The sequence below is a fragment of the Argentina anserina genome, chromosome 6 (genome assembly GCF_933775445.1).
Source record: "Argentina anserina chromosome 6, drPotAnse1.1, whole genome shotgun sequence".
Lineage (NCBI taxonomy): Eukaryota > Viridiplantae > Streptophyta > Magnoliopsida > Rosales > Rosaceae > Argentina > Argentina anserina.
In genome coordinates, this window is record NC_065877.1 from 4,306,030 (window position 1) to 4,328,756 (window position 22,727).

At 37.2% G+C, this 22,727-nt stretch overlaps 5 protein-coding genes across 5 annotated transcripts; 2 read left to right on the top strand and 3 right to left on the bottom strand.

The window, feature by feature from the left end:
• Window positions 1-1,135: 1,135 nt before the first annotated feature.
• On the top strand, window positions 1,136-5,679 carry LOC126797971 (ethanolamine-phosphate cytidylyltransferase). Its single transcript, XM_050524767.1, has 9 exons — window positions 1,136-1,595; window positions 1,697-1,932; window positions 2,049-2,230; window positions 2,322-2,393; window positions 2,858-2,925; window positions 4,378-4,498; window positions 4,831-4,896; window positions 5,032-5,154; window positions 5,338-5,679. The coding sequence occupies exons 1-9, from the start codon at window positions 1,252-1,254 to the stop codon at window positions 5,407-5,409; spliced, it is 1,284 nt and encodes a 427-aa protein (XP_050380724.1). The 5' UTR covers window positions 1,136-1,251; the 3' UTR covers window positions 5,410-5,679.
• Window positions 5,680-6,237: 558 nt separating this feature from the next.
• Window positions 6,238-7,310, bottom strand: LOC126799858 (protein LURP-one-related 5-like). Its single transcript, XM_050527121.1, has 2 exons — window positions 6,972-7,310; window positions 6,238-6,784 (listed from the first exon to the last, which is right to left on the bottom strand). Exons 1-2 carry the CDS (start codon window positions 7,242-7,244, stop codon window positions 6,371-6,373), a joined length of 687 nt encoding a protein of 228 aa, XP_050383078.1. The 5' UTR covers window positions 7,245-7,310; the 3' UTR covers window positions 6,238-6,370.
• Window positions 7,311-13,823: 6,513 nt separating this feature from the next.
• Window positions 13,824-14,796, bottom strand: LOC126800651 (uncharacterized). Its single transcript, XM_050528045.1, has 2 exons — window positions 14,570-14,796; window positions 13,824-14,467 (listed from the first exon to the last, which is right to left on the bottom strand). Exons 1-2 carry the CDS (start codon window positions 14,673-14,675, stop codon window positions 14,187-14,189), a joined length of 387 nt encoding a protein of 128 aa, XP_050384002.1. The 5' UTR covers window positions 14,676-14,796; the 3' UTR covers window positions 13,824-14,186.
• Window positions 14,797-15,300: 504 nt separating this feature from the next.
• Window positions 15,301-18,387, bottom strand: LOC126800649 (probable serine/threonine-protein kinase PBL8). Its single transcript, XM_050528042.1, has 5 exons — window positions 18,099-18,387; window positions 17,515-18,003; window positions 17,293-17,429; window positions 17,072-17,195; window positions 15,301-15,948 (listed from the first exon to the last, which is right to left on the bottom strand). Exons 1-5 carry the CDS (start codon window positions 18,148-18,150, stop codon window positions 15,482-15,484), a joined length of 1,269 nt encoding a protein of 422 aa, XP_050383999.1. The 5' UTR covers window positions 18,151-18,387; the 3' UTR covers window positions 15,301-15,481.
• Window positions 18,388-20,907: 2,520 nt separating this feature from the next.
• On the top strand, window positions 20,908-22,191 carry LOC126800650 (50S ribosomal protein L17, chloroplastic). Its single transcript, XM_050528044.1, has 2 exons — window positions 20,908-21,218; window positions 21,662-22,191. The coding sequence occupies exons 1-2, from the start codon at window positions 20,981-20,983 to the stop codon at window positions 22,069-22,071; spliced, it is 648 nt and encodes a 215-aa protein (XP_050384001.1). The 5' UTR covers window positions 20,908-20,980; the 3' UTR covers window positions 22,072-22,191.
• Window positions 22,192-22,727: the final 536 nt, after the last annotated feature.

The following is a 22,727-nucleotide window of genomic DNA, read 5'->3' on the forward strand; positions in this document are numbered from 1 at the left end:
TGAAGTCCACGCTAACAACTGCTTCCCGCAGGGACTGTTAAGGCACGGGTCTCTACGGGTTCCACACGGCTATGGCCTATTGAGTCAAACCCAACAGAATATTCACTTCTTAAGAACAAAAATGTTCTTGCTTAGAGATTTTTTTTAATTTTGGAATAGATACCATCTTTGCCAATTGCCACCAACAATAAACCGAACCAAATTGCAGTCTCTAATACCATTTGTAAAAAAAAAAAAAAGTTTGACCACTATGAGGCATAGTTTGTCGATCAGTTTGACCTATTGCTACTCAAAACATTTGAGATTTTACTCAATGTATAAACACAACTATTTGTCCAAGGAGGAGATACAACTCTTATTAGAAATTGGCGGTGAGTAGGTTATCAGTTACTTTTGAAATCATACTTCTTTTAGTTTGGGATTAGGTTTTTTTGGTTTATGTCTATCATGTTTGCGATAGTCTTATGACTAAAAGTTTTGGTGTAATTATTATATTATTCTGGTGAAATACAATTTGCTTTTTCTAAATAAAAAAACTCTTGAATTTGATAACGAAGTGGTTGAGTGAATAAATTCATAAGTGGATTTATGAGACATAACTCACTCTTTTCTCACGTTTCATCTTTCCTCAAAATCTATCTATAACTCATAAAAATAATGTATCTCTTGTTTTCTTTCGTGTTTAAATTTTCAATGTTTTAACTAAATAGATACAACTTTGTTTATTTTTTTTATCTATTATTCGGTGCTTTGTTGTCTCTTATAGCGTTTTTTGTGATATTGAAATCTTTTCTATGTTTGAAAATTCCTTAATTTATTTATTATTTAAATATATAAGTTGATATCAGATAATGACACGTACTAATTAATTCATTAAAGTGGTAACAATTTACACCTAAACTAAAGTCGACTAGACAAACACGATCACCTTCTCCTATAGTATACTAAGTATACTCATTCTCTTACCTCCCACCGATCAAACAAGCAAAATGTTTGTGTCACACTCTAAAATGAGAAAATCAGAAAACGTGACAAAAATAAAATGACAGAAAAACGTAGAAAGATCTGAAAATTGGTGATACAGACGGGTGGCCCAAGCCCACCAATCACCCGCCTCACGAAAAGCAAATAGGAGAGAGAGGTGTGGGCAATCTTCCCTTCTTCTTCCTTCTTCCTTCATCTTCTGATTGAAACTAAACAAAACATAAAGCTCCCTCCTTGATTTATAAAACCTAAACAAAAACCTATTATATGGGTTTCGACCCGTCTACTCAGTCCGAGAATGCGCGCAGCTGGGCGCGCTTCGTCGCCACCTGTCTGGTCGGCGGCGTCGTGGTGGCGGTGGGCATCGGCGTCGGAGTCTCCATGCTCGCCTCCGACCGCGGCCCCCACCTCCCCTTCCCAATTCGGTGGCGGAGGAAGAAGAACCGCCCCGTCCGTGTCTACATGGACGGCTGCTTCGACATGATGCACTACGGCCACTGCAACGCGCTCCGTCAGGCGCGTGCCCTCGGCGACCAATTAGTCGTCGGCGTCGTCAGCGACGCCGAAATCATCGTCAATAAAGGTCCTCCGGTGACTCCTCTCAACGAAAGGTACCGCCTTTTTGTTATATGTTCTCCTCAAATTCTGATTTGGCACTGTGATTAGTAGTGGAATTTAAGCTTTATTAGCATTGTGATTATTGTGTGATTAGGATGATAATGGTTAAAGCTGTGAAATGGGTGGATGAGGTTATTCCGGATGCGCCTTATGCTATAACAGAAGAGTTCATGAAGAAGCTGTTTGATGAGTACGATATAGACTATATTATCCATGGGGATGACCCTTGTGTTCTTCCTGATGGAACCGACGCGTACGCCCTCGCCAAGAAAGCCGGGCGCTACAAGCAGATCAAACGTACAGAAGGAGTCTCCAGCACTGACATTGTTGGTATGTTTTCATTTTGGATAGCTGTAATGGAATTTTAGGATGCAATTTCAGAGACTTGCTGTAGTTGGGATTGGTTGGTTTGAATTTGGTGCGTGGTGAATGTTGTGTGTTTGCAGGGCGTATGCTTTTGTGTGTGAGAGAGAGGTCGGTTAGTGAGAAAAAGAACCATTCTTCTTTGCAAAGACAGTTCAGCCATGGCCACAGTCAGAAGCTCGAAGATGGTGGATCTGGCAGTGGAACTCGTGTGTCTCATTTCCTGCCAACGTCTCGTAGAATTGTTCAATTCTCTAATGGAAAAGTACTACAGTACATTTTTAAAGTTGTCAATGGGTAGCCGGTGAGATGGATTTTAACTGTTATTAATGAATTGTTTATGACTGTGACTGCAGGGACCTCAGTCGGATGCACGCATAATATACATAGATGGTGCATTTGATCTTTTTCATGCTGGACATGTCGAGGTAATGTGAAGACTTTGTCCACATGCAAGTAATCTTTTTCTTGATCTGTACTTCCAAATTCTTAGAAATGCATCTGGAAGCTGAGCACAGCACGTATAAGGTTATAATATGTATTGCCAATTGATTGCATAACTGGTTCCTTTTTTGTAATTGATGGAGTATCATAACAATAAAAGAAAAGAAACCTAAATGCTTGTATTCTCTCTCTCATCAAAAACACACACACACACATAAATATTTGATGGTCTAATCGTTTTTTCCCCTTTTTCTTTTTCTTTTTCCATTCTGTTCCGTGCATTATGGTATTATTATGTTCCTTTTTATATTCCGAGCTTTACATTTCAATAATTATGTTTCTTTTTCCTCTCATCTAGTTTTGCTTCACCTAATGAACTTATAGGCAACAAACGATTAAGAGGGTGAAAACTACTTACGTGGATGCTTTTGCATTTTTCTCTAAACAGATCTTGAGAGTTGCTCGAGAGCTTGGAGATTTCCTTCTTGTTGGAATACACACTGATCAAACTGTCAGGTCTCATTTCCTGCTTCTCACTCGTTATGAAAGCTTTTATTTTACGATGTACAATATATCCATGTATATATATAGCCCTTTAGTCATTTACCATTATATATTTCTACATAAGTACCTCATACTTAGTTAAATTGTAAAACCTTCATATGTTAGTTTATGTCACTTTCAGTAAAGGTAATCCTTTTAGTCACTCTTTAGATCCATATAACATGCTACTGTTACATAGAAGTGACTCATGATGATGAGTCATTTGTATGTGTAGAGATTTCTACCTTATGTGTGTACGTGTCTCTGAAGGTTTTGATGTGAAATCTTTCACGTGAAAACCAAATTAGTTCATTAGTAGATTTGTAGCCATTGTTCTAGCTCATCAAATGGGTTTTGAGCTAGGAAACACGGAAACGCGGGGGAAGACGCGTTTCCCGCTTCCGAAGCGGAACCACTACGGAACCGCGACGGAAACGCCCGGAAACGCATGTCCAGAAAAAGGTGTTTTGGAAACTTGAGTTTCCGAAATAGAAACTCGAGTTTCTGATAAAATAAGAGTTTTTTATGTTTTTATTTTCTAAAAAATGAAGGGCTAGACCTACCTTCGTCGAGTCAAATGACTCATTTCGACATATTTTTGACCTTCCGCCGAGTTGCCGACCCTCACTTCCTCTTGTTGATAGATATCTCTCTCATTATATTTGTGTTATTTCGAATGTAGAACACTAAGTTATTTAATTTATTTGAGACTTTGAGTTACTTAAACTAAAAATTTGTTATTATCTTTATTTTTTTAATAATTTATATATATATATATATATATAATTTTTATTTCAACGTTTTCAAAACGTACCCGCTTCCTAAATGATGCAAGACAAATAGCGAGAACTGTAGGCTAAGGATTGTTTAAAAACTTTAGGCTAAAAAGGAATTAAAGGTGGGAATTCAAGACTAGAACAAGACTACTGGAATCACACCAGTAGAACTCTAGGCATCACACCCAGAAATTAGGCTGCGTCACACAGGCCTGGAAAGAAGCAAAAGCTTTCAATTTTTTATAAACTCAATTCTCACTGCAAAAGGCTACAAAGGCTATAAAACTTTAATGGTTTCTGCCATGTAGATCCTCTATCACTAAAAAAAATGCTTCCGCGTTTCCAAACGTTTCACTTTCGCGTACCCGTACCCGATTCCGTGTAGCCTAGGTTTTGAGTAGCACAATGGTTGTGGAATTGACAGATGCCTATATATAACTGTTCTAAAAATCTTGGCTGGTGGTGCAAAGACATGCACGTTGATTTTGTTGGTCATTATTTTTAACTAGTTTTCTCTCTACTGTCTCTTCTACCCATTGTTTTTTGCTACTACGACCCCTAATCATGATTTATCCCCATTGTGGGCTCAATAGTTTTGAACTTTATTATATACTTAGGCAATTCCTTATGTTTGATAACTGTACTGCAGTGCTAATAGAGGTGCACATCGTCCCATCATGAACCTTCATGAACGAAGCCTCAGTGTTTTGGGTTGCCGCTATGTGGATGAGGTTATAATTGGCGCTCCATGGGAAATTACGAAAGATGTGGTAAGCTTTTCTTCTCATTTGTAGTTATTTTGGTTTATAATTCATTTAGTCAGTTTTAGTTCGTTGTCTGTACTTTTTTTATGTCCTTCCAGTGTGATATCTCACCTTGCCAAAGGTTCATTAGTAGAGATGTTAGGTAGAGTATCCTATGTAACTTCCATATTAATGTTACTTTTCATGAATATAATGAAGAGATCTGGATATATCTGTTACTTGAATTGACATTGGGTGTTGTTATATTGTGCATCATAGTACTTTGCCATGGGTTTGTCATCTCCTAATAGTTCCATACTTGCATTATATAATCATCTGGGAACATTCTTTGACTGCAGATCACTACTTTCAACATCTCTTTGGTTGTCCATGGGACAGTATCTGAGAATAAGAATTTTGAGAAGGTAAATTCCAAAACCAATTGCTAATGGTGATGTTATATTATACATTGGTGTTCACCAACAGAGATATTTCATTGCTTATATGGAGGTACCAAGATGCTGGTTAGTTACCTATTGTTCTTTATTGTTCTCTTACAGGAGACGGGCAATCCTTATGAAGTTCCCATCAGTATGGGTATCTTTAAGGTTTTGGAAAGCCCGCTTGATATTACAACTTCCACAATAATTAGGAGGATTGTATCTAATCATGAAGCATACCAGGTTCTCTAAATTTCAAACCTTTTAATCAGCATAAAGTTATAAACTGCCAATATGATGATTCTAATCACCGTATACTAGCATTGTAAGCATATAACATTTCAGCTAGGGTTTTGGTTGATATCCTTGCATCTTTTCTTTCACACCCTAAATATGTAATTTTTGGCTTTTGTTGCTTTGCTTCAGAAACGAAATGAGAAGAAAGCAGCTAGTGAGCAAAAGTATTATGAAGGCAAGGCTCATGTTACTGGCGATTGATCCCCGAGGCCGTGACACATGGACAGGGCATTGGTTGCACCTGTTTATATTTTTGCAGTTTTACTTAGTACTAACATCAGAGATGACCCATTTGGGTTGGTAAATCCTCATGCTTTGGTTCCCGGATCTAGATTACATGTTATTCCTGAGTCTATGTACTTAACTTTGTGCTTGGTTAGATTACTATTTTGGAGTCCAATTCCAAACCTAGAACTTGAGCAAAACTGGTTTGTTAGGTGAAAATGTGAAATGACATGAGCTTTTGGAGTTTGCAAGTTCATGCCCTTTTTTTTCAAATTAATAGAAAGTTCAGTATAGTCATAAATCGATGCAAAGTAATTTCTCTGCTGTGAATATATTGTTGAAAATAATATCGCACAAACCAATTGATATGTGTCCAGATTTGGTTTTGGAGAATAGACCCGGCATGCATGTAGATGTCTTAGTAACATGTGTTGTTGCACTGTAACACCACCTGGTTTGCTTATAACATGTCATGTGTCTTTTACTTCCTTACATTATGCTATTAGTCGACAGAGAATTTTTGCAAGGCCATGCCGAGTTGCCGACAGTGTCGATTTGGGTTGGATGACCATCTACGTCTCGACCTCTCACAATTACTCATCACTGTTGCTTGCACGGCTCATAAGAGGAAGAGATTAGCATAATAGCATGTATTGTCCCATCACAATAATATCAATGATTCAATGAAGATTGGATCATATATCTTAGAATTGGTTAGCCTGTTACAGTGTTATCTAGTGTATTGCCGACTTGATTGTCAAAAACGGAGGGAACTACTGGAAATAATGGATACGGAAAAGGACGAACGCTAAATACTTTGTTCTTTATTTAAATACAAGAAAATTGGAGTAGTAATCGCCCTAATTGGCTCTACTCGTTACAATGGGTATCCTCTTATACGGCTTTATTTTTGTACATCAATCAAAAGGACAATCAATTAAGAACACAAAATTGGGGTTAATGGCTTCCCACAAATGCGATCCAAGATTATTACAAAGGCCATAATAAGATCAAGGTCGAACCCTGGTTGTACTACCAGGCTGAACACATCTTCCCCAAGCATGACTGTGTTGTTCACTCTTTTCCTAGCTACATTGGCTACTAGTTGCCCACTGGAGCTCTTGATATTGCATTTTCGCCTCCAAAAACAACCTTCGATTCTGAAATCCGGTGATGAAAGGCTGGTAGTTTCGGATCCCATGAACACCTCGGCTGTAACTTCACTTTTATTGCTGCGGCTAAAAAGACCAGAACCAGTATTTCTCATGGTGAATACTCTACTGGACTTGGGACTCTTTGCACATCCATAGTCTCCTTGATATGCGTTCCATTGGTCTTGCATACTGAAAACCTGTTCATACAAACTGGAGTTGATTAGCTTTCAAGTATTTGTATACAACTATACAGTGTTTCTCATATAAGAATATAAGATCCATTTGCACGACAGAACCGTCTGTACGTAGCGATAAGGTACGGCGATAAGGTACGTGTAAAGAGTCTAGTATATGCATGTATTAATATAGAAGACTAATAATTACCTGGGGCTTTAGAGTGAGCAAGGCTCTTCCAGCTCCGTCCATGAGGACGAGCCCTTTCCGAACGCCGCAGCTCTTCCTGGAATAGTTGTCAACTCGGAAAGTCAATACTCCTTGGTGATCGAAGACTGTAAATCCATCAGTTCCCTGGAAAGTCATGCTAGATCTCTTCCACACTGTGAGCACAGATGGGTTTACATCTTCCACCTGATCATGGTGAACTCCACGATCTTGATATTGGTATCCATTCTCTGCAGCTGGATGTATCTTTGACATGGCTCGAGTTCTACACAGAATGATCCCGAAGTTATTTAGAGAGAGAAAGAGGGGAACAGAGGTGGTGAGAATGATTTGTGTTGAGGTACTTAAGGATAGAGAATATAGCTAGGTAGCTAGGGGAGACTAGTTATATAGATTTGGAATTCGGTATATAGTATGAGAAAAGAGGACGTCAGTATGTGGAAACAAAGAGAGTTATCTGCGTCTTTGTTTGTCTAGCCTAGTGGTTAACACAAGTTTCTTACGTAGGTCCCATTAACATAGCTATACTTTAAACATACTAATTAGTATTCAACAAGCCCGGCTGGTTTCCTCTTTAAATTCCTCATTTGCTTCATTTTTTTAAATCCAATTGCAAGACCTCTGACCTCAGGTGGTGAGTGGTGACCATCCAAGCTACATCTGATATATAGAATCTGCCGGGGGTCGGACGATAGATTGCAGTAGCTTGTTTTAACAGTGGAGCGAGGATGAGAACTGTCTCTGTGGGGGAATGATAAAAGAGATAATTAAATTCACACCCAATTTTGAAGATTATTTTTTAATAAAATCCACTAAATTTACTTTTTTAATAAACATATAAAATGTGATGACTATGGTATATTTTATGTCCTAACTTTTGTAATATTTACAAATTGACACTATTTAATTATAACATTTTTTTGAAAGGATTTAATTATAACATTAACATTATAAAAATATTTAATTAACACAATGACATAAATAGCTTAATTATTAGTTTATTATAATGTTAATTATTATTTTTTGTTTTTTATTTAATTATTATGGCTAAAATTATGCATTGTTTCTATAAATTTATGACAAAAAATTTAGTCAAGTGAAACAAAAATTCATTATCTATGCATAATATGTAATCAAGCATATGATATTATATATATATATATATAGTCTCTATCCAGAGTGAAGTTTCACTCTGAAATTTCAGAGTGAAGTTCCAATTTTGGCATATTTTTCGGTCAAATTTTTTCACCATAAACAATTCAATATTTAGGTATACTATTCAAGATCATCTCTACAAAGTTTCATCCAATTTGACAATGGTTTGAGCTTTTAAAATTGATATTTACACGAACGGTTCATGTTGAACAATTTTAATTCATTCATTGATTTAATCTAATTTCAATACCTTAACGATCTTCGAATTAAATGAAATTTTGTGAATAACATACCTAAATATTGAATCGCTTATGGTGAAAAAATTTGACCGAAAAGTGTGCCAAAATTAGAACTTCACTCTGAAATTCCAGAATAAAGCTTCACTCTGGATAGAGACTATATATATATATATATATATATATATATATATATATATTTAACCTTTAGTTGTGTAAGTATCAAGTAACTTGAGTTTCACATAGTTACCTATATATTAGACCCTTATTTTTATTGTACATATTAGCTAGGTTTTATTCTAAATTATACATATGATTGTGGTATAGATATATATTGTTGTGATCCTTTTCTTTAGGTTGAACATTAAGTTACTCAAGCCTTGAGTACTTGGTTATAGGTAGATTATGTAATTAATTTTGAGAGTAAAAAGTTCTCTCAATCAGTTTTAGACAAAAAATAATAACATACCTACTATATAGAGAATAAATTGCCAAAGAATAAAATTGTGTATCTTGTAGTACTCTCTTTTCCTATTTATTCATCTGCTTCAATCTCCTAATTCTTTTGTTTCAAAATATTTTTCAATCAGCTCATAGAGACGCATGCAAGAAGTATTATGGATCGAAGGCAAGAAGAAGAACATAGCATACTTTATGAAAATTCTAATCAAAGTCTCTTTTCATCTTTTGAAAGAAATGAATTGTTTGCTCAGAAATATCTAGCTACCTACAAATCTATTACAAATATATATACAATCAAGTAAGTAATGAAAATATAAAATAAGGTAAGAAATTAATAATGTAATATTAATGATATATAAAGTTAAATTCAACTAAATTTTAGCTTAATGTTTGAAATTTAAATTAATGTTAATTTTAAGGAACATACCATATATAGCTTTATTTAATATGAGTGGCAAATTAGTGACACAAAAAATAGAAAACACTATTAATTATAGATACTAGCACTTACCTACACGATGTGTGTAGGAATTTTTTTTTTAATTTTTTTTTTTCATAAGTATGGAAGTAGTGGGAGGTTACCTAGATCATGGATGGTTATTGATGATAAGGTAGTTAATGGTTTGAAAAATTAAGTTTTTATTTTATTTTATTGCCTCATTTTCATTTTTACCAGAGTGTCCCTTAAATATTATAAGTTATTTAAAATTAATATAAGATCTGAAGGTGTTGTTGTATTTTTACATGCGTTTTGGTTGACAAATCCTGTTTGGATTATTAGAGTATAGATACGCTAAATATGATAAATTTGCTTATATGAAATAGATGTGAAATGAAAAAATAATATGCATGGGCTTATTTTAGAATAAGCTTTAGCATTATTGGGTTTATATCTAAATTTCTCATCATAAATTAGTCGTACGTGAAACTAGGGTTAAAATTCATGTTTAATAAAGTAAGATATGGGAGGAGAGTTTCAATCGAAATGGATGAGGGATACTATATATGTTGCAGAAGCCACCATGTCTAGCTAGCCACCTCGATCTAGATGACTAGATCAATCCAAACATTTCAACAAACAGTTCTACATCATTATATAAGATAAAACGCGGCCTGAATTGGAAGCAATATTCATAACCCTTATGCAATCGAGTTAATCAAAATTTGAGCTGCCGAGACTGCCGTCATGATCGTATATGTGGTTTTAATCGAGTACGTGAAAATCTCTGGGGAGACATAATTTGTCAAACTTATCTAGCAATGAACATGAGTTTTGGTTCAGTATTGCGCTATGTGCTTTTACGTACGTGTCTGAGATATATAATTACTTTTCTACTCGCAATGGCGCTTCCTTTTTGGTGGAAGAATAAGTGCATGGTCGAGCAGTTAGGCACAGTTATCATTTTTCATTTCTGGCTTTCTGAATCCAGCAGGGAACATCATCATCAACATCTTGTTCCCTTTAAAATATTGATTAAGGCGCTTACTTGAGGAAAACAAACTGTCCCGTGTTTTGCTTTACAAGTCATGATTACTGTACCAGTCTACACAATCTGTCTTAGTTTATACGTCATGACATTCAAACAATGAGGTTAGCTAGCTAGCTGCAGGTAATTCAAAGTTTCAAACTTCATGCATGCATGTGATTCCATTAGTCTCCATATCGAATTCCGATCTAAACTTTCCGATTTCAATATATCAACTTGGGATATTCTATCATATAAATTAGTTTTTTTCGTTTTGTGCTGATTGTAGCTAACAATTAAGTAATTGTGGGTTTTGGTTGGAAACCAAGGGGGTGAACTTGTTCCCTGCTGTCTGCCATGATTTTCGATCAAATTTCTGAAAATAGGATCTGTCTGTGTGAACTGACCATAAAAAAATTCACAACTGGAAGAAATTAGCGGAGAATGAAGCCACTAGAAATTTGTCTAATTAAACAAGGGGGAATGCAAGATTAGAATGAAACAGTTACAAAGGAACTTACGAACCGTCTTCATTTTGGTAATTTTGCTAATATTATACGATTCCAATTCTATATACGTAGTGGTTTCGTTCATTGTTAATATTATAAGTAACGTGCTTAGTGCCCCTGGTTTTGATGGAGTCACGAAAAGCATTAAGCACTCACTAATTTGTTTAACACAGAGGGATTATTCCCCTCCAAAACAATACCACCACCTTTCTTAGATCATTAGTTTTAGTTATAGCTTGACTAATACGTACGTAAAATAATAAGAATACAATTAGATAATTTACATGCACAACTTCTCATATGGAAGCCGGCCGACAGTCGTTAAAACAAAAGGGGGCCGCAGAGAATTAGGTGATAATCAGCCATCTATTCAGTTGGAGCCCATACACACGAAGATGGCTTCTCTCCAATGAATTCCCCTCCACTAATACTGAATGCATGCTTTGGATAATGATGCTTAAGTTTTACTGTAATGTACACTCGCATGATGGTCGATGGCTTTTCTTAATTTACTGAATCATTGTTTCACCGTCTTCAAAATTAACAGAGTAATATCTATCGAAAAGAATAGTCGATCTTCTCTATTTACTATGTGTCAATATTGGCAAATAAGTACGAAAATTTGCAGAACTCGTCTATAGAAGACGCATGAGGTTGCAGTTTTTCGTAAGACCAAATTAGAAATAATTAGACTTTTTTTTTTCTATTTCGTATTTCGCATACAAACTGATCGAGTTGGAGTCTACGCTCTATCTAGTCACCTTCATGCATGTGTGAATAAGCTATACATATGATTTCAGTTCATACGTGCCTCAGTGCCTCAGTGCCTGTGTTTTCTTTACCTAATGATTATATTAACTTGACCAAAGGAAATAAACTAATTAAGGTGGAGATTATTAGAGCCATATATTGATATCACTGATCTGTATATGATCGATCCCTGCGTGTTTCACCCGTCTGTGAAAGAGCAATTTGAATCTACAACAAAACGAACGTCGGAACGTGGGTGCGCATTGATCTTTCAGAATCTGTGTTCCGTGCTACTAATCCTTATGCTTTTTATTTTTAATTATGGATCATCTACTTATATTATCTTCATAATGATAAGTAGTTTATTACGTACGTACCTAGCACAATCCTAATTAAAGATGAACCGTGCATATACACTTGGTTTCTGCAATATTCAAATCAATTATCTATCTGTTCCAAGCAGGCTGTAGCATTTCATCAGAATCAAACTTTTGTCTCATCAAAGACCAGATAGAATTCATTGAGTCATTCACGCCCGCTGTAAAGGAATGGTACGTAGTGGTATGACACAAGCATGCATTTGAAGGTTGCATGGAGTTTGGATCAACTCCTCTAACATTAAAAAAAGTACGTACAGATGAAAAATACTAGTGTATAAACCTCTTATGGCCTGACTTTCATCAGCACAACGCAACTTATAAAAGCTTTCTGAGTTAGGTAAACGAGTTAGATCGTAGTATTCTTCAAATCAGGCAAATAATCAAAGTCGGATAATATAAAGGTGTGCTAAATAGAAGTATTCTGCATTTCTGCAATCTGGATAACGATTAACGATACGTTATATATTCCGATTCTATAGTAGATAATACGTTCTTGTATATATAATCTTTTCTTGGGTGGGATGTAGAATATATATACATAGGAGACGATGACAAGTCTTTCTATAAGAAGGTAACAATTGTGTAAAGAATATATATATATATATATATATATATAAGCATTCAGTGCTCTCTTCTCCTCGTAGTACTGCTAATTTTTCTCAATAACTTGCTTTCTCCCCGCCACTACTGTGGTGGAAGAGTGCGTAATGCATGTATTACCCTTCTCATTTGGAGTAATTAAGAAGAGCTGACTAGATGAAGAAGAATTGATAATTACAGAGGAATGAGGGATAATCTTGTTAACTTTTAGCTTTAATTGTCATTAGGCTATAATAAATTAGAACAGTTGGTTTTGATTGAGTTGCTAGCTTAACTCCTAGGACGTTTTGTATTTGTATAATGAAAATGAGTGGCAGCAAAGTCCATTTCTTGTCCGTTCTCCGTTTACAAATTAACTTGCCGCTGAAAGCAACTTGAAAATTGACTAGTGCAACGGAATAGACTAGAAAAATTAAGCAATCCATAATTGAGAAGTTCATCAGGCAACTCGTAGTTTAAACTTTTATTTAGGTTAGTGGAGGACTAATCTCCACTTACAGTATGTTTTTAAAATGTTCATCACCCCCGCTATGTCGGACTCTGATCGACGTTAGGGAACGGGAAGTTGTATTCACATATGAGTACGTTTGTGTCGTGTGACTCGTGTTAAAGTTAAATATGTAAATAGTGAATACATATGCAAGATTTAACTGCATGAAGAACATGACATGCATGATATGTTTAATAGATTATAGATTAGCCCCCTTAAACATATGACGCTTGACAAACACTTGACTAATCCTTCATCCCCTCATTTGATAACACCAATTTAGAATGAAACATAATCATAAATGACACAGAAACTAGGTTAACTGTTAAGAGAGCTATCAATATCGAATTAGTGGATCATGCGAACCACAGCCTACATCTTGAGCCATATAGAGTTCAAATTTGTTGGCCGGTGTTGGAAAATATAGATATGACACCTTCTCAGTAGCTATAATTTAGATCTTAAAGTTCATGCTTAATTAATTACAGTAATCAACCTTAATTAGGTCATGAATCCTGAGAGTATAGAAATGTCCACACCATGCACGGATTGGTTTATGTCCGCTGAGCAAATATATCGATAATACAACGTTTATGAAAGTAACATCTATGAAGATATTGAAGGGTTGCGCACATTTATGAAAGTAACATCTCAAAAACTAATTACATGCCCTCGCTCTTAAGGCTCTAGCAAGTTCGTATACGAAAAAGATCGCTTGCTTACTTGTTGAGCTATAAACAAATTCTTAATTAACTCAAATATACAACTACATTGATCTGTAGAACAACTATCATTATTCAAGATCAACTAATATGAGATAGTGAGGTTGCAATCACTTGCATGTACATAATCTCCAGCAATGTGTTGTATTCCACGTGATGTGATCAATATTTTTATACAAGACGAAGGACGCTCCAAAAGATTTGTAAAACATCGAATATTTTCTCTATGGTACTACTACTACTAATCTCTGACACTGCGAGGTTGTCATCATTTGTATTATAGCTAAAGCACACCAGCTCGATCTGCTCTACCCCAATAGTTATTTTCAGATTCTGTTAGTCTTCTCAATTCGTCTTCCTTTCACCTCCAAGATCGAAATCGAAGAGGAATAGATCGATGGATCTAACAGACGTGACATGACTTCGATCAAGGAGTACTACTACTGCTAGTACTTGTACAGTTGGTACAGTTGCAGATCTTTGGAACAAAGGCGCAAACCCCGAAGGGCTTCCCGGGAAGCTGGCAGTCTATGCCGAAACAGCAAGGCATGGTGGAGCATGTCGTGCCGGCGCAGCACTTGCAAACCAAGCATAGCTGGTAGGGCTCCAGCCTCCGTCTTCGTCCTGCTGCGTGAGCTCTTACCACATCCATTACTCGAAACTCAATCGAATTCTTCATTGGAATAAACTCAAGAACATCATCAGATACTGAAACAGTGACATGTATAATTAAAGTGCTGTTAATGATTTTGTGTCTGTGGCAAGAACATGATATAGCAAAAAGTGATAGAGTTTCTGAATTTTGCTTACCTGCTGAAGCCGTAGTAGTACTACTAATGGTTAATACCGCCATGAAGAGGACCAAGGCTACAAATGATTTGATGCTGATACGGATTATGAACTCGTAGTCATTCATGTCTGGCAAACCTTAGCAAAACCTATATGCAGAGATGGTGTACAGTATCTACAGTTCTCCAGAGAGACAAAGGAGAGAAGAGATATTAGGATCAATGGAGATTTGTGTGGTCGAAAGTAGAGAGGAAGAGATTTGACGAAGGGGAAGTGGGACAATGAATGGATATTTTATTTTGGTTCTGAGAGACGGGGCCTGACTCCTGAGAGACTTCCTTATATTTTGCCTGGTTTAGAAAAGACTTCAAAATGGAATCAAGGTACGTCTAATTATGTTCGAATCAATACTACCCGACCCGGTTGTAGTTATTGGTTCAAAAGCTTAATAGATATGTAGTTTTGCGCCATTATATACTAATCTGAACCTTCTTTTAGGAATTGTAAGTGAGATCAACAATGGTTATGGCAATTAGCAAGTGTTACTTCAAATGTTCTTAAAAAGCGAGGCTAAATAGTGTTGGGGCAGATTTGGGTCATTCTAATTATGCAATTGGGTTCTCCGATGGCAATAAGGGCCAATCTTGAACTGTTTCTTCCTTATATTCTGATTCTACGTTACAGAGAAATTCAGGATCAGGCGAATATGGTGTGTTCGAAGCTTTGGAAAGGGAACAGAAACACTTAGAATGGCTCTATAATCAGATGGCAGTTTTCATTGGTAGATGAGGATGACTTGACCTGAATTATTGACTACAGGATCACTATCAAAGCAAAACAATGACATATGCACCCATAGTACAAGCATGTTTTGTCATTGCAAAGAGGTTGGTGGAGATAGCTTACAAACAAGTATACATAAAAGATACATTCTCATCTAACTCTGCATGCTGCAGGACCTCCAGGAGATAAATTTGGGTTTGGAGATCGACAAATAGCACCTGGACCTACGTTGTTAGAAAACCTTTGACGCATTCGATAATCCGGCAGTCTGCTCATGGCAAATGGTCCACCCAAGGATGATTCACTTGGATCACTACAACTTTGTAGCGGTTCCAAAGTCTCTACTACATCACTCATCAAGGGCCTTGCTTTGGGGTTCTGGCTAAGGCAATAGTATGCCAAGCTGCAGGCTTTCTGTGCTGCCCTGGTTGAGTACTGATCCAACCTAGGGTCGATTATTTGTAGCAACTTTCTTTTGTCATTCAATTTTGGTCGTGCCCAATCGACCAAGTTCTGCTCCTTGCTCGGTCTTGTCTTGTCAACCGATCTCCTTCCTGTCAGAAGCTCAAGAAGAACGACTCCAAAGCTGTACACATCACTCCTAGCCGTCAGGTGGCCTGTACATTATTCATATACATTTCATTCAGAAAAGCGGAACAAAAGCATTGATGCATGGAAATTAGTACTAACTGCAACAATACAGGCAAAAAAAACTAGACACAATGTAGCATATATCAGCATTACTTCATTTTTTATCCATCTTATTAAAGAGAGGATCAATACTCGAGTTACTTCTGACCAATGAGCTGCAGAACAAGATAAAGGGTAGATAAGCAGAGCAACTCTGAAAATTTCAATGCAAGTGTATCACTCCTCATGTTGGTAGCAAAATGAAATTGCATGTACATGGAATTGCAGTACTAATCATCAATCGATTGGATGCTTAAACACCAAAGATCAAATTTGCATACATAGTAAGACCCCTACAAGCTACAAGATATTAGTATCCAAAAGTATGACCTGACCCTTTAAATCTACTTCATGGTCAGAACCAAAACATTGGAAAAGTACAATGCAGCTGCCAAGTATCAATTCTTTCTAGTTCCAGTCGCTGTAGAAGTTCAACTCAAATACCAACAAAAAAGTTTGATCTTTATGCACTGTACTGATTCGTATGGTGTTCATTATGAAAACAGGAAATAGCCTAAAATACAATCTACTTGTATAGTGTGAACCCTTATGAGCCATCCAAGCACACTGACTCATGTTCATCAAGGGCCACTCTATATTATCTAGTTCAACTCTCCCAAGAACCTGCTTTGGTAGTATCTGATCAGGTGCAGGTCTTCCTATTAATTCAAGTGTAAATAGTTTGAAAACAAACCAAATCAGTAGACCACCAAACTCAAGTAACATGTTAAAGTAGAGAACACATGAAATTGATTATCTAGAGCATTCCTCAAATGATGCTAAAATTAACGGCACAAAACATCCCAACCTTCACAAATTAATCACCGTATTGGTACATAGATTCAAATTTCTTCAATATATGGGAAGCAGTCGAATGATGGTATTTTGTGGAATTTATTGGTTCCTTCATACAAGACAAAAGCGTAGATTTGTTTCTCACTCAACTAAAGCTTTAAATTAAAAGAGTATTCATTATACTCCAACTACTTTTATCACTCAAATGGATGATGCAAGATCGAACAAATCCAACATAGATGAAGAAAGCCATACCAGTCATTACATACTCAGGGGCTGCATAGCCATAGGTACCCATCACTCTAGTTGACACATGGGTCTCGTCCCCCTGGGGTCCAGCTTTAGCTAACCCAAAATCAGATAGCTTTGCAGTATAATCCTGCAAAAAACAACCCAGCAATTTTGATAAAAAAATAAGTTCGCATGTCAACATTCACAACAAAATTGAACACAAGTTTGTGAGGAACACCACTTACAGAGTCCAATAAGATATTAGAAGTCTTGAAGTCTCTATAAATGACCGGTCTTTCGGCATTGTGTAGAAAAGCAAGCCCCTTGGCAGCTCCCAGAGCAATTAGCATTCTTCTTGACCAGGACAATGGAACAGTCGCCTCTAAGAAACATACCCCAAATTTATTTGATTAGGTAAAGAAAAAAAGGAAATTAACAAAAAAATGGAAAACGAAAATGACACATACTCCGGAACAGGTGATTTTCAAGGCTCCCTCGGAACAAGAACTCATAGACCAGCAACCTATGGTCATCCTCACAACAATAACCGATCAATTTGACCAGATTAGGGTGGCGCAGCTGACCGAGGAAGTTGACCTCGGTCAGCCACTCCCGGTGGCCCTGAAGGCCCTCTTTATTGAGGACCTTGACGGCCACCGGGAGCGATTTCAGGCCCACCCTAACATTCTCATCAATGTAGCCCTTGTACACAGTCCCGAAGCCCCCCTCGCCCAAGATGTAGTCGGACCTGAAGCTCTTGGTGATGGTCTCGAGCTCGTAGAGCGTGAAGGCGATGACGTGCGTGTAGAGCATGGCATTCTTGCGCGCGTCCTCGAAGTTGCGTGGAGTGGAAGGATCGCTCAGATCTGATACCGAACGGCTGTGATGCTGCTGCTGCTGCTGCTTGGTCCGGTCGCTCTTCACCGAAGAAGACGGCAGCGAGCTCAGCTGCTGAACTGTAATAATTCACAACAAAAACAAACCGAGAAATTAGCTCAAACCTCACATCAGTAATATGAAGTGAAGATCTGGGTTATGGAGAAGAACTGACCTTGAGCATTGGTTACGACAGCAGATTCCTCGCGGGTGCCGCAGTTGCCCATTTGGCGGTTAAATTACGGTTATGGGTAGTTGGAGAAGTGGAAGGAGAAGAAGAAGCGGAAATTAAGTGAGGGGGGTTGGTAAGGAGGATGTAGAGCAGGTAAGAAGACTAGTGTGTGTTGAGTGGCAGCGCAGACTGCTCTCATTCTTCGATGGCTTTTCTCCACCTCAGTATCTCTCTCTCTCTCTCTCTCTCTCTCTCTCTCTCTCTCACTGTTCTTAAGCAATAGTTAATTAAGGAAACTAATTATTATTTTAAACTAACGGAAACTGAATTATGAACTCTCACTTCAAACCATGCTTTTTGTTAATTAAATCAGAGGAGGGAGAGAGAAGAAGAAGAAGAAGAAGAAGAAGAAGAAGAAGGATCGAGGCGCCTAGAACTGTTGAGCCGTATTGTCTTCTCCAAGTGTCACTGCTCAGAAATGTACCACTCTCTTGAGTTTCTTCTCTTCTCTCCCTCAGTCCTTGAAGTCTGTGGGAGTTTTGAGAGTGACGGACCTGTGGCTGTGGATCTCCTCTTTCCCCTTATTTCCTCTTCTTCGCTGTTGCTACAGTTGCTGTGGGGGACCGCTGTTCTTTCCTCTTATCGAAGTATGTGATTGTTATTACTTTTACTGTCATAATTAACTATTTACCAAATAGCAGAGTTACCGCCCCAGTATTATTTGCTCTAACGGCGATGGTCTCTTCTTTCTACGTGGGAGGTCACGGCCGTCTTAAAACGGTTTGCTAAATTTATCTTCTATTAATAAAGTCAGAAGAAAATAGACGTGGTTAAATTTTTGAAGTGCTGAAAACGCCTAGAGTTTATATTCCCTAAATAGTTTATATTTCTCAAATAAAACTCAAAATACATAAGAGAAGGACAAAAAAGTAATATAATAATGCATGCACATTCTCTCCTTTTATCAAAAACTGATTTTCTTCCGTCAAAAACTGCTAACTATAAACTGAGCAAAAGACGATCAACTCTATGGGATTGAATCATCATCATACGCTTCTCCTAATCATATACTCCAATTGACGAAAGAAAAAGGTAAGTTTTGTTGTGTCCATTCTCGGGTCCAGTTAGCGTGCGAAAAAAATTAAATTATTGGGTTTTCCAGGAAGAAGATTACGTTTTGGGTATTTGATTTCTAATTACTTTTGTTTCGATCTCTACAAAGACGGTTACTCAACGAAGACATTTGCAAAAGCAGGAGAAACCGAAAAGATGGAGAGCAGATAAACCAAAAGGAGGAGGACAGTGCTATCATATCGCCCGAGGTCTAATCTGATAATTATTACAGTTATTGTTGCTATTTGATTTCAAATACAGATTCGTGGGCTCACAAGTTAGTTCATTGATTTCAGGAGTATACAAGAGAGGCCGCAGACCCGCAGTGCTCTCAACTTACCCTTCCAGGAGTTCGATGACTTCCAAACCTTGAACTCAACCCAGTAATCTCTGTCAAGTTTAAGATACAGCCTTTTGTTTCTGTTTTCAGAAAATTATTAAGTAGGAGGAGTAAATTCTCAGCATTTCGATTTCTTCACTATAGTTTTTTATTATTGTGGAATTTTGTAATTGGTAAAATCCATTTGTTTTGATCAGGGGATAAATGAGTAGCTGATCGAGCCGTACTATCTTTGTGGGCAATCTGCATGGAGATATTCGTGTGAGGGAGATTGAAGATTTATTCATCAAGATCGAGTCTTTTCCCCTCTTTTTTTTAAGATTCTGTTTTTTGATGTATTTCAGAGTGTTTTTTAAATTTATTAATCAAATGATTTTTTCTTTTTATCTGCAATTATGCATATGATGAAATCTTTTTACAGATATCACAAGTGATATGTTTTTTTTAATAGAAGATTATGAAACTAAAGAAAGCATAGTAGCTAATGAAAGGAAAGTAGCTATAATCTGCTTTTGCATGTACAATTAGTACTACTGTTGTGTGAATTTCGGTTCCCATATCCGAAAGTTGACACCTTTCTGCCTAAGATGAACAATTTTTCAGCTTCAAGAACTCTTTTAGTTTTAAGTTCTCATTGATATGATAGGATGTACCAAATACAATTGTTGCAGCCTTACATTTAAGCTTCTTAACCTATGATGATTGTTAACTGCAATACTCGGGTATGACTGCTTGTATTTTCCTAATTGCGCACTGATTGTTCTTTATAATTGCAGTATGGACAAATCAGCGCACGCGCAAGCGTGACACTTCTGTATGCGTGTCGCGTGTGCAGGAAGACTAGTATACAACTTACTGATTTGTGTTAAAGAGAAACTAAATTTACCGTAACATGACCTTGTTGTAATTTTTGAACCGACTTACAAATTTATATTACTATTATGAAAATTGGGTATGTGAAACTCAAATTTGGGTGTTTTTGATAATATGGTGTGTACGGAACTAAATCCTGGCACGATGAAATATAAATACTACAGTTAAGTCAAGATTGAACTTGTGCTCGTTAAAGAACACATGAGATTGTACACCCAACATGATCACCTTAAACTGTTTCTGGACAAATGTAATTTGGTGTTCAGATTGACAGACGATGCATCGGCAATACATACTCTTATATTTATATTTTGTAGTTTCATTATTGAATGTTTGAAACCAGCTGTATCATTTCTCTTTAAATAAATAAAAATTAGTCACTTCATCGACACCGGGCCAGCCCAAATTGAAATGCTGACGTTGGGCCGAAGACAAAGGCAACAAAAGCCAACATGCCCTTATCCAGAACCCCATCAAAATTCATGGTTCATAGATAAGAGAGCTGTGCGAAACAAAGAACAAGGAGGAGGAAGAGAAGCAAAGAGTGTATGATTTGGGAATGGCGATGACAATGGCATTGGCAACCGCAACCGGAACAGTCGATATCGCCAGCAGATGGAGCATGGCCTCGCTGAGGTCAGCACTCCCCTCACCTTGTACTGTTTCTGCTTCTTCAACCCATTGCGGGAATCGTGGTCTGCGCCTCAGCCTTAGTCTCACTCAGTCTGCCCCTAAAACCCAAAAGTACTTTGGGTCGTTCACTGGTCTCTCTCCCTTCAACCCCCTCGGCCTCTCAGGTATACTGCTCTTTGTTCCTTTCATTTCATTTAGTTCTGCTCTTGAATTGTGTGTTAGTTATCAAGTGCAGGAGTAATACTAATGAAAGTTTGTACCTTTTAGTATCACTTGAGCTCAGTTTTCATTTTAACACATAATTATGGAGGTTAGGGCTATTGGGTGTAGTAATGCTAATGAAAGTATGCATCTTTCAGTAGTATTTCAGCTCAATTTGCATGTCAAAGTAACCTCCTTTTTGTTCAAATTTCATCACTGCAGTAAAACCCAAATGGTTTTTGGTTAGGTTGTTAGTTGTTTCATGCGGAGATTAGTTATTGTGAAATGTGTAGCCTCTGTGTTATGTGTTTATGAGATGTTTTTTTTACATGATATGGTGTATAATTCAGTAACAATGTAAGACCTTGATTTTTTATTTTTTTTTATCTATCTGTAATTGTGGCAGAGAATACGGGGTTTGAACATACCTTTACCATTATTGATAATGGTGGCCGGGTTTATGCAATGAGACATGGAAGGAAAGTCCCTAAGCTCAACAGGCCTCCTGACCAAAGGAAAGCGCTACTTCGAGGCCTCACTACTCAGCTCCTTAAGCATGGTCGCATCAAGACAACTCGAGCAAGGGCTAGTGCGATGAGGAAATATGTTGACAAAATGATCACATTGGCCAAAGAAGGGTCTCTGCATAAGAGGAGGCAGGCTCTTGGATTCATTTACGAGAAGCAGATTGTCCATGCCTTGTTTGCTGAAGTGCCAGAGAGATATGGAGAAAGAAATGGTGGTTATACTAGAATTATCAGAACACTGCCGAGGCGAGGGGACAATGCACCCATGGCATACATTGAACTTGTGTAGGTGTGAATTTTTGTTTAAACTTTATTCCAAATCCTCTCTTTTTGTAATGCTGAGATTATAAGAATAGCTGTTGACTTTATATCTTGTATGAAAATGCATTGCCAGCCTAAATTTATGCTCTGGGTCGTGTTAGTTATTTTGAATATATAAACCTTTTTAGTCTATGGTCAGTTGATCGATAGGCAGAAGTAGTATGCAGTTATGCACAATCTAGCTGGATTTTGAAATGATTTATCGTATGCTTTTCAGTTTTAAACCATTGGAGAATTGTAAATGCTTATGTTTTTTTTTCTCAGGCCAATTACTGCCTTACTTTTGGCGTCATAGTGTTCCAATTCAGACCCTCCCCCCCCCCCCCCCCCCCCTAGACATATGATTTTCCTTTTTTGATGTTTAAGACCTTGCTGCAAGTTCCTTCAACATTATTACCTCTGATTTTGAAAACTTCTAATGATGTCCTTTGTATAAATTCCCTACAAACCCTTTCTGTAGATTATTTTTCACTTGTTCACACCAGAAAAAGAAAATGGAACTCTTGATTTCATCTCTGTTGATTGATGTTTCATGCCTATCAGTTAGTATCTAGTATGCCAAAGTCTGTAAATGTTTATCTTGTGCGCGTATACTTAAGGTATCATACAGTTGTCAAAATAGAG

What these genes read in the sequence shown, in the direction of transcription:
- LOC126797971 (XM_050524767.1), top strand. Translation starts at nt 1,252, where the DNA reads ATGGGTTTCGACCCGTCTACTCAGTCCGAGAATGCGCGCAGCTGGGCG. An exon ending in TTCAATTCTCTAATGGAAAA is followed by an intron (nt 2,231 to 2,321) that starts GTACTACAGTAC and finishes CTGTGACTGCAG; the next exon opens with GGACCTCAGTCGGATGCACG. An exon ending in CTAATCATGAAGCATACCAG is followed by an intron (nt 5,155 to 5,337) that starts GTTCTCTAAATT and finishes GCTTTGCTTCAG; the next exon opens with AAACGAAATGAGAAGAAAGC.
- LOC126800649 (XM_050528042.1), bottom strand. Translation starts at nt 18,150, where the DNA reads ATGGGCAACTGCGGCACCCGCGAGGAATCTGCTGTCGTAACCAATGCT. An exon ending in TGAAAATCACCTGTTCCGGA is followed by an intron (nt 17,430 to 17,514) that starts GTATGTGTCATT and finishes TATGTTTCTTAG; the next exon opens with AGGCGACTGTTCCATTGTCC. An exon ending in CTAATATCTTATTGGACTCT is followed by an intron (nt 17,196 to 17,292) that starts GTAAGTGGTGTT and finishes TGTTTTTTGCAG; the next exon opens with GATTATACTGCAAAGCTATC.
- LOC126799858 (XM_050527121.1), bottom strand. Translation starts at nt 7,244, where the DNA reads ATGTCAAAGATACATCCAGCTGCAGAGAATGGATACCAATATCAAGAT. An exon ending in TGCTCACTCTAAAGCCCCAG is followed by an intron (nt 6,785 to 6,971) that starts GTAATTATTAGT and finishes TTGTATGAACAG; the next exon opens with GTTTTCAGTATGCAAGACCA.
- LOC126800650 (XM_050528044.1), top strand. Translation starts at nt 20,981, where the DNA reads ATGGCGATGACAATGGCATTGGCAACCGCAACCGGAACAGTCGATATC. An exon ending in CAACCCCCTCGGCCTCTCAG is followed by an intron (nt 21,219 to 21,661) that starts GTATACTGCTCT and finishes TAATTGTGGCAG; the next exon opens with AGAATACGGGGTTTGAACAT.
- LOC126800651 (XM_050528045.1), bottom strand. Translation starts at nt 14,675, where the DNA reads ATGAATGACTACGAGTTCATAATCCGTATCAGCATCAAATCATTTGTA. An exon ending in TACTACTACGGCTTCAGCAG is followed by an intron (nt 14,468 to 14,569) that starts GTAAGCAAAATT and finishes TCACTGTTTCAG; the next exon opens with TATCTGATGATGTTCTTGAG.